Below are 10456 nucleotides of genomic sequence, written 5' to 3' on the forward strand. Positions count from 1 at the left end.
TGGTCAGGGAACTAGATCCCACCTGCATGCCACAACTAAGAGTTCACATGCCACAACTAAGGAGCTGGCAAGCTGCAACGAAGGAGCCTGCCTGCTGCAACTAAGACCCAGTGCAATCAAATAAATATTAAAAAATATTTTAAGAAACTATACTTAAATTAAAAAAAAGATTAGTGGAAAGACTATATGAATGAATGAGAAGTACTTTCTACCACCTCAAGCTTCAGAAGCCAAAACGGGGATGCAGGCAAGTCCCCTACCCATCGTGTGACCCCTCCCAAGCTGAACTTGACCCCATAGCAGTTCTTGGGCCCCAGACCCAGATGGAAAACAGTCCTAGAAACAGGCAATGGCTTTTCCATTCCACACCCTCCCTAGCCTCAAAGATCCTTCTCAACCAACTGCCCCAAGAGCTTAGATGACACATGGAGACCAGTCTTGCTCCTTAAACACCAAGACTCAAGATATAAGTCTCACCACCTCACACCCATGAGAATGGCTACTATCAAAAAACAAAAGCAGGGCTTCCCTGGTGGCGTAGTGGTTGGGCGTCCGCCTGCCGATGCAGGGAACACGGGTTTGTGCCCCGGTCCGAGAAGATCCCACGTGCCGCGGAGCGGCTGGGCCCGTGAGCCATGGCCGCTGAGCCTGTGCATCCGGAGCCTGTGCTCTGCAATGGGGGAGACCACGACAGTGGGAGGCCCGCGTACTGCAAAAAAAAAAAAAAAAAAAGCAGAAAATAACAAGTGGTGATAAGGATGTGGAGAAACTGGAACCCTTGTGCCTTCATTGCTGATGGGAATGTAAAACAGTGCAGCTGCTATGGAAAACAGTATGAAAATTCCCCCCCAAATTAAACATAGAATTATCAGATGATCCAGCAGTTCCATTTCTGGGTATATACTGAAAAGAACTGAAAACAGGGACTCGGAGAGATATCTGTACACCCATGTTCACAGCAGCATGATTCACAATAGCCAAAAGGTGGAAGCAACCCAAGTATCCATTGACAGAGGAAGGGATAAATAAAATGTGGTCCATCCATACAATGGAATATTATTCGGCCCTAAAAAGGAAGGAAATTCATGCTACAACATGAATGAAACTTGAGGATGCTAAGTGAAATAAGCCAGACACAAAAAGACAAATACTGTATGATTCCACTTATATGAGGTCCCTAGAGGAGTCAAATTCCTAGAGAATGGTAGAATGTAGGATGGTGGGTACGGGGGGTTGGGGGAAGGAGCCTTAGTGTTTAATGGGGACAGAGTTTCAGTTCTGGGGATGCAGGGTGGTGATGGTTGCACAACCATAGGAAAGTGCTTAATGCCACTGAACTGGACACTTAAAAATGGTAAGATGATAAACTTATATATCTTTTACTACAATAAAAATAAATTAAACAAACAAACAAAAAAGGATGTGAATCTCACCTTCTCCATGACCAAATTCCATTCCAGGGAATAGTCATCTGGCTCATTGTAACCTCTGTAATTCTCAGGGTCACAAATTTGTGCTCCAAGTCCACTTCTCTAACCTCAGAGATGAAACAGGGAGCGGTGAGCACAGAAAACAGCAAGGTGCCCCATTTGGTGAGGTTTCTTGGGGACTCAGGAGGGAGGTGGGGGCTTCCCTTCTGCTTCCTTCATGGCCCCTCCCCCAGCCATGGGTCTGCGCTGGAGGAGGACGAACTCAGGCTATCATCACCCCCGAGAGAGGGACACAGGGAAGAGCGAGGGTCTCGAGCCCAGCACATCTGGTTGTATCCAAACTCACAAACGGCTTTGAATCATCTGCTCTTTTGAATCGCCCACACGCCTGCTACGCCCCCGTTATGGCTGCAACTCGATGAGGGACTTGAATATCATCTTCAGCAACTGAATTTCTCTCTGCACAAAAGGGGCAACTTTAATTTTCTATTTTTTAAATAGAGGTCTAAATTAAAACCATTTTTTCCCCAAAGAAATGAAATAGTCACACGGCTCAAAATTCACAAATCACAGAAGGGTAAACCATGAAAAGTCTCCCTCCCACTTTTTTCTCCCAGCCGACAAGTTTCTCCCACTTCACCGCCTCGACTGTTACGGTTTCCAGTGTCTCCAAAGACATACGCTATGTGTGTCAAAGCAAAGTATATCCTCATTATTGTTCCCCTCGCTTTATTCTATTCTCATTGTTCTGCATCCGGCTGTTCGCAACACGAGTAGCAGTGGCTCTCGGTGCCCTGCTCAAATCCCGGTGGCTTCTCTTATTTCTGTGCCGCGGAGCCCGACTTCCCGCTGCCAGCAACCGAGGTTCTTTTTTTTTTTTTTTTTTTTAACTTTCTGGCCGCGCCTTGCGGCATTCAAGATCTTCGTTCCCTGAGCACTAATGGAACCCGCGCCCCCTGCAGTCGAAGCTCCGAGTCTTAACCACTGGACCCCCAGGGAAGGCCCCAGCAACCGAGGTTCTTGCAGTGGCCTCTCAGCACGCATGCGCCCTGGGAGCAGACCTTAATCAATGACTGAGGGGAGGTGTTGGATTAATACTGCAGCTCCCTAGTCGCTTGGGTGGAGAAAATAGATGGCGTGCTCCTTGCTGCGTCCCCGACATCCCCCACCAGGACTGAGCCCAGTTGCACACAGTGTCGGCTTTTTTTTTTTTTTTTTTTTTTTGGTACGCAGGCCTCTCACTGTCGTGGCCTCTCCCGTTGCGGAGCACAGGCTCCGGACGCGCAGGCTCAGCGGCCATGGCTCACGGGCCCAGCCGCTCCGCGGCATGTGGGATCTTCCCGGACCGGAGCACGAACCCGTGTCCCCTGCATCGGCAGGCGGACTCTCAACCACTGCGCCACCAGGGAAGCCCCGCAGTGTCAGCTTTTAGGGGCTACATTCCCTTCCCTGCCTCACTGCCCCTGTCCCCTACAGGTGCTTCTTGGGATCACCTCTCAACTAAACTATGAGCCTTCAAATCCTTTTCTCAGGGTGAGCCTCTGGGGGGACGCAAACGGGGACAGCACTATGTCCTGGAGAATGTACCATCTCCTGCATATAGAGCCTCCTCCTTCCTTCTTTCCAGCTGCATCAGACTCCCTTGTGTGGATTATTATACATTATAAACTCCCCCAGCCCCAAACTGATACTCACTAGGCCAGCAGCAATCTTTTTCACACCCTGGTATGTATGTCATGCTGCACACAAACAAGCATATCCTTGGATAATTCCTAGGGACCAGATGGTTAGGTCAAAGTGTCCGTGCTTTTTCATTTTGATGGATATTGCTAAATAGCCCTCTATTTTGAACTCATTTCAAAACCCCAAGAAACTTCACAGCTTTTCCCATTCCTCCCCCAGCAATTACTTCCCATTCCTCCCCCAAATGAGAGGTGGTCCAATTCACTCCGCAGTTTCTTGAGGGGAGCCTTTGAAGGCAGGGCTGAGGTTTCCGGCTTTCTGCCCTATCTCTGGAGACTCAGTCTCCCACCATCACCGGATCCTGGGGAGCGTGGGAGCCTCCCGGGGGGAGGGGCGGGGCTTCTATTGATTCTATTTATTTCTAATGCAGAGTGAGAGAAGCCGAGCTGTACTTACAATCGGGAAGAAGGCAAGGACCACTGCGGCGACAGTGATTTCCACGATGAGAATGATGAGCATGACCGAGAAACACTGGAAGACACAGGGTGGGGAGTGGGGGGTGGGAGCCTGCTGGGAGTCCTTCCACCCCATCTCCAGGCCACCGTGGCCTCTCCATTTTGAAAGAACACACGCCTGGGGGAGGAGGGGTGGGGGCTGTTATTTTATTTCTTCCAGGTGTCGCATTCCTGAATGTTGTCCAGGATGCTGGCAGTGGGATATTTTTAGGAGCTATCAGTAATTGCTGGAGGGACTTCCCTGGTGGCGCAGTGATTAAGAATCCGCCTGCTAATTCAGGGGACACGAGTTCAAGCCCTGGTCCGGGAGGATCCTACGTGCCACGGAGTAACTAAGCCCGTGCACCACAACTACTGAGCCTGCGTGCCCCAAGGACTGAAGCCCACGTGCTTAGAGCCCGTGCCCTGCAACGAAAGAAGCCACCTCAGTGAGAAAGCCCGCGCACCGCAACGAAGAGTAGCCCTCGCTCGCCGCAACTAGACAAAGCCCGCACAGCAACGAAGACCCAACGCAGCCAAAAAATGAATGAATAAATAAATAAATAAATTCATTTAAAAAAATAATAATAATAGCTAGAACCCCCCAGCACTCTCTGAGAGTCTGGGAGGCCTAAGAGGCAACATCCAGCGGTGTGTACAGACAGCAGGGGCCGGGCAGGAGGGAGAGTGGGGGGGGGCACCAAACAGAGGCAGGAGGGAATTCCCTGGTGGTCCAGTGGTTAGAACTCAGTGCTTTCACTGGCCGAGGGCCCGGTTCGATCCCTGGTCGGGACACTAAGATCCCTAAAGCTGTGCTGCAAGGTCAAGAAAAACAAAACAAAGCAAAACAAAAAACAGAGGAAGGGCCAAGAAACCTGAGAAATACAAATTGCGGGGAGAGGTGACCAGACTGAAGGGGAGATACCAGATGACAGGAGGGTGGGTGCCAGGGGAGAATGCCTCATGTTTCCGATGAAATTCACACGCCTGGTGGGAAACAGTGGGAAATGCTGTAAGCGGGGGTGGGGGGACTTCAAGTTATCCATCGAGGAAAAGCTGCTTGCCTCCAAAGCCTCAGTTTCTCCATCTGCACAACGGAGGGGTGGGACCAGCAGGGGGTCTCAGTGGGTTCTGTGGAGCTTCTAGAGACCAGATTGGGGGGGGGGGTCAAAGGAAGGCTGTCTCCCCTTTCATCTATTTCAGCTATGCCTATTATTATTATCATTATCATTAAAATCTCTTTGATAATTCAGGCTTTGAGTTGCCAGACCAGCCGATGGCTGGGCTTATCTGGCCTTGACACAGAGAGGCAGGAAAGCACAGTGGATACACATCAGGGGTCCCCACAGTCGACCGGGAGAAATATGAAGGCAGTTGTGAGACCGCAGACATGTGGCTCCTGTAACAGATTCTGAGAATTCCTATTAATATTAGTATTTCCTGGGAATTCCCTGGCGGTCCAGTGTTTAGGAATCTGTGCTTCCACTGCTGGGGGCCTGGGTTCGATCCCTGTTCCGGGAACTAAGATCTCGCAAGCCGCCACTGCGTGACCAAAAATAAAAAATAATTAAAAAATAATATTTCCCGGGACTTCCCTGGTGGTTCAGTGGTTAAGACTCTGCACTCCCAAAGCAGGGGGCCTGGGTTCATCCCGGGTCAGGGAACTAGATCCCACATGCATGCCAACTTAGGGTTTGTATGTCACAACTAAGGAGCCTGCCTGCCGCAACTGAAGAGCCCACCAAAAAAAAAAGAGCCCACCAGTCGCCACTAAGACCCGGCGCAACCAAGTAAATAAATATTTTTTAAAAAGAAAAATAATATTTCCCAACCTCTGGGTGACTGGAGCGTCCAGAGGACAGATATCCAGCCGTTGGCAAGTCCTATTGTCTCCATCTTCAGAGTCTATCCAGAATCTGCCCACTTCTCACCCCCTCCTGGCCCCACCGAGTCCAGCCCCCACCATCTCCCATCTGGACCAATACAGTCCCTCCACCCTGGTCCCCGCTACACTCTGTTTCCTCCATAGCCGCCAGAGGGCGCCTGTGAGCACCTGAGTCGGGGCATGATTCTGCTCTGAACCCTTCGTGGCTCCCAACGCCGTCAGCTTTGGATGGACCAGACGCCGAGGGTAAAGTCGATCGGATTTGCCAGTGGGTTGGACGTGGGGTGTGAGAGAGAGTACTCTTTGATTCCTCCGAGTTAAAACATGGATAAAATAGTGTCCACAGTCTACTGTAGAGAAAACGAAATCTTGCAGACACAGCACCTGTTCAATAAATCTTTGCTGAATGAAGTAATTAAGAAAGAAAACAAGGACTTCCCTGGTGGCGCAGTGGTTAAGCATCCACCTGCCAATACAGGGAACAAGGGTTCAATCCCCATTCCGGGAAGATCCCACATGCTGCAGAGCAACTAAGCCCGTTCACCACAACTACTGAGCCTGAGCTCTAGAGCCGGCGAGCCACAACTACTGAAGCCCACAAGCCTAGAGCCTGTGCTCCGCAACAAGAGAAGCCACCACAATGAGAAGCCCAAGCACTGCAATGAAGAGTAGCCCCCACTCGCTGCAACTAGAGAAAGCCCACGTGCAGCAATGAAGACCCAACACAGCCAAAAATAAATGAATAAATAAATTTATAAAAAAGAAAGAAAATGAGAGATGATGGAGATTCAGGGAGGAGGAAAGTGAGGGTGCATGCTTTAACAGTCGGAGCTGTTTATGCTCTGGAAGATGGCTAGAGCAAGGGTCTCCCTGAAACCCCCAAACTGAAATTGCTGTAGTTTTGCAGCAACACAGTGGAGGAAGGAAAACAAAAGATGCTGGACACAGATTCAACTTTGGGTGGGATGATGAGCTCAGACAAGATTTTAAGGGAAGTGGGAATGGGGACTCTTGGAGCTGGACTCTGGGGAGACATTTGGCTAAGGCTATATGTGAGAATGAGTAAGACATGCAAAATCTGTGGCATGCTATTTGCATGATCATGCTCGAAATATTCATACCCCATGTACCTGAACATGTACTTGTGCTGCATGGCAATTACAATAGTGTTGTGTTAATGGAGGATATACACATGGGCCAATGGAACAAAGCAGTGTACACAGAACAGACTTGAGCATAATGGAAACTAGCATAGACAGAGGAGGACTGGATCGACCAGTTGGTAAGTGCAACAGTATGTCACCAAATGGGAAAAAAAAAAAAAATCAAATCAGACCCCTACCTCACACCACACACATGAAAAAACATGACAAAAGGCTAAAGAGCTAAGAGTGAGCTCACAATATCTTTTTTTTTAAAGTATAATTTCCACTTTATTGTCTTTCCAGGGAACAGTATTTCTTTAGTCTTTAAGGACTTAGCTCCTTACATGGGCTTTGGTGGAGGTCGTGGGGCAGCACCAGCAGGTCTAAATCGGGGTGGAGGTGTTCGGTCCTTCCAGGCTTCCCGAGAACGATTCCTGACTATCTTGCTGTGAATGGCACAACTCATGCAGTAATGCAGTTTCACATACAGCTTGGGAAGCACATAGGCATCAAAAACACTCGCTTCAGAAATGTCCCTGATGGCTGCGACCTCTACAATGTTCCGAATGACAAACTTCTTAATGGCCTTATCCTTGGGTACGCATCGGGCACAGCTGGTACAGCGAATACACTGCATGTGGCCACGGCCCTTTTTGGCACGACCATTATTCCTTCTTTTCTTGGTCATCTTAGTCGTGGCAGGAGAACATTTTGCAATTCATATTTAAAACCTGAAAGGTTTTATGGTAAAATCTTTTACCTAGAAATTCCATTTCTAGACATTAAACCGAGGGACAATAGTCACATATGTGCCTCAAAACCAGGATGCACAGGGATGTTTATTAAGGACAAAATGTTGGAAGTAACTGAAGCAAATCAATAACACAGATTGGGTACGTAAATCATGGTACAGTCCCAAAATGGAATCCTAGAGAGTTTTTTTATTTTATAAATTTATTTATTTATTAGTTGTGTTGGGTATTCGTTGCTACACGCGGGCTTTCTCTAGTTGCGGCGAGCAGGGGCTACTCTTCGTTGCAGTGAGTGGGCTTCTCATTGCGATGGCTTCTCTTGTTGCGAAGCACGGGATCTAGGTGCATGGACTTCAGTAGTTGTGGCATACGGGCTCAGTAGTTGTGGCTCGTGGGCTCTAGAGAGCAGGCCCAGTAGTTGTGGCGCACAGGCTTAGTTGCTCCGTGGCACATGGGATCTTCCCGGACCAGGGATCAAACCCGTGTCCCCTGTATTGGCAGGCAGATTCTTAACCACTGTGCCACCAGGGAAGTCCCTACACAGTTATTTTAAATGATGCTTGTAAGACAGGGGGTGGCAAAGTTTTTTGCAAAAGCACCCGATATTGTGAGCTTCGCAGGCCATACAGTCTCGGTTGAAATGAAACAGCCAGTGTAGTGGAAAAGCAGCCATACAAAATCCATAAACAAATTTATTTTATATACAAATAAATTTTATCTATCTATCTATTTACAAGACTGTACTTTGCTGACTTCTGTTGTAGGAGAATGTTTATTGATACAGAAAAATGTTTTTAAAGCCTAAATTTTTTTTTAAAGTAGATTGTCAACAGTCACGGTCCTTGGGTATTAATCTAACGTAGTTGAAAACTCATGTTCACATAAAAACCTGCACATGGATGTTTCTAGCAACTTTCTCCATAATTTCCAAAACTTGGAAGCCACCAAGATGGCCTTCAGCATATGAATAGATTAAATAAACTGTGGTACATCCAGACAATGGAAAATATTGGCACTAAAAAGAAATGAGCTATCAAGCCAGGAAAAAACATAGAGGAAACTTACAGGCATATTGCTGAGTGGAAGAAGCCAATCTGAAAAGGCTACATGGTTTATGGTTCCAAGGATATGACATTTTGGAAAAGGCAAAACTATGGAGACAGAAGAAGGATCAGTGGTTGCCAGGGCCTAGTGGGGAAAGAGAGCTGATGGGGTGGAGCACGGAGGATTTTTAGGGCAATGAAACTACTCATGCGATGCTGACATGGTGGATACACTAGTCAAAACCATGGAATGTACACCAGGAATTTCCTGGCAGTCCAGTGGTTAGGACTCCGCTCTTCCATTGCAGGGGACACGGGTTCAATCCCTGGTCAGGGAACTAAGATCCCGCATGCCGCGCACCCCAGCCAAAAAAATAAATAAATAAAGTACAACAAGAGTGAACCTTCAATAAACTATAGACTTTAGGTTCTAATGATATCAGTGTAGGTTCATTATAACAAATGTACCACTCTGATGGGGAATGTTGACAGTAGGGGAGGCTGCGTGTGCAGGGGCAGGGCTTATATGGGACATCTCTGTACCTTCTGTTCAATTTTGCTGTGAACCTAAAACTGCTCTTAAAAAAGTCTATTTAAAAGGATGAAAAACTTACAATTTTTTAAAAGAGAAAAAAATGAAGATTGTAAAGCATTAGCATCCCATGTTTGTTTTGCTGTTTTTAAAAGTTACATAGAAAAGTCTGGAAGGATATAATGATATTTATTAAGCCATGTTCCGATGACAAGCATCAGCCCTTTAAATGCATTATCTTGTTTAACTCCCATCAAAATGATACAGTCACAGGTGAAGAGTGATAGTTAATTTCCTTCTCTTTCCTGGCAGCCTTTCCTCATACTGTTTTACTATTAAAAGCAATTACTTCTTTAGCAGTGCATATTTTGGGTTACTTTTATAGTGAGAAAAAAATGGTTTGAAAACTGTAAAGGACCAAGAAAAGAACCATTCCCTCCTGCCTTCCTCAACAACTTAGCTTTCTGCAGGATTTTCTTTAGAGCCAAGAGCTTCCGCCATGGACCCCAGGTCCCCCAGATCACACTCTTCTGCTTGATTTCAGCAGCTCTGGGTCGATGGAGGCCACGCCTGTTCCCAGTGCATCCTTCTCCTTGTCAGTCTGCCCTACATCCCTCCTGCTTCCCTGGGGACCACAGATCCGGATGTCAGTGAATTTGGATCAACTTATTTCTGTCTTTGAACGAGCCAGTTGTGGAGGAAGGGCTGCAAATCCCCAGGGCCCAGGTTGTGACATACTTACAGCCATAACACCGTTGAAGAAAGATAACAGTTTCTTCAAGGAATAATATGGAGTGTGCGTTTCAGCCATGTCGGCCAGACTGGGGAGCCCATTTAAGTCAGCATCTTCCTAAACCTCTGGGATACTGTTTCCCAAGATGGTAGAGGTCTGGGGTCGGGGGCACCAAAGCTGCCTTGCTGTGCCCCTCTCTCTCCTGGCTGCCTGATCCTCTGCCGGGGAGGGGTCCCAGCGGCTGCCCCTCTTCTGTCACAGCCTTTATCATATCACAATCAGATGCTGGAGCAAGGTTCCCAGTGCCAGGGAAGCAGGTGCCCCAAACTGCACCTTGCTGGTTCCTCATCCTCCATCCTCCAAATAAGCCACACCAGGGGTGGAGAAGAGGCACCACCCTGGTACCCCTCCAGATGCCACCTGGGCACTGTGGGCACAGTGCTCAGCACTGACCACTCGTGTGGTTGATGCACCCGCTAGACTGGAGGCTCCGAGTGGACAGGAGCTTCGACTGTCCTACTCATGGCTTTGTTCCCAAAGCCTTGTACACAGTGGTGCTCAAGAAACCACTGTGGAGTGAATGAAGAGGTTCCATGAAGCAGGGATCTGGCTACAAGCCATCATGTTCCCCAAGTCCCTGCCTACACGTTAGCTCACTTGGCTCATCCTTCTCACAGGGCTCAGAGAGGCCAAAGTAACTGCCCAACGCCACACAGGAAGCAGGGCCAAGGCTGGCCTTTGGAGCTCCAAGAGTGACAC

At 48.1% G+C, this 10456-nt stretch overlaps 2 protein-coding genes across 2 annotated transcripts in view; both read right to left on the minus strand.

Annotated features, from left to right (window-relative positions):
• Positions 1–9775, minus strand: part of TSPAN16 (tetraspanin 16) — a gene marked incomplete at both ends in the record, with an annotated part of 23891 nt that extends 14116 nt beyond the window's left edge. The window contains 5 exon segments of the mRNA XM_081232653.1: positions 1434–1498; positions 1501–1537; positions 3570–3644; positions 9491–9589; positions 9707–9775. Of these exon segments, the coding sequence (XP_081088779.1) occupies positions 1434–1498; positions 1501–1537; positions 3570–3644; positions 9491–9589; positions 9707–9775 (345 nt within the window).
• Positions 6913–7325, minus strand: LOC308616193 (small ribosomal subunit protein eS26-like; the record flags this gene model as incomplete). The annotated part of the gene is made up of 1 exon (XM_081232356.1): positions 6913–7325. The coding sequence occupies one exon, from the start codon at positions 7323–7325 to the stop codon at positions 6978–6980; it is 348 nt and encodes a 115-aa protein (XP_081088482.1). The 3' UTR covers positions 6913–6977.
• Positions 9776–10456: the final 681 nt, after the last annotated feature.

Source organism: Mesoplodon bidens (genome assembly GCF_964165515.1).
Source record: "Mesoplodon bidens genome assembly, chromosome: 4".
Classification (NCBI taxonomy): domain Eukaryota; kingdom Metazoa; phylum Chordata; class Mammalia; order Artiodactyla; family Ziphiidae; genus Mesoplodon; species Mesoplodon bidens.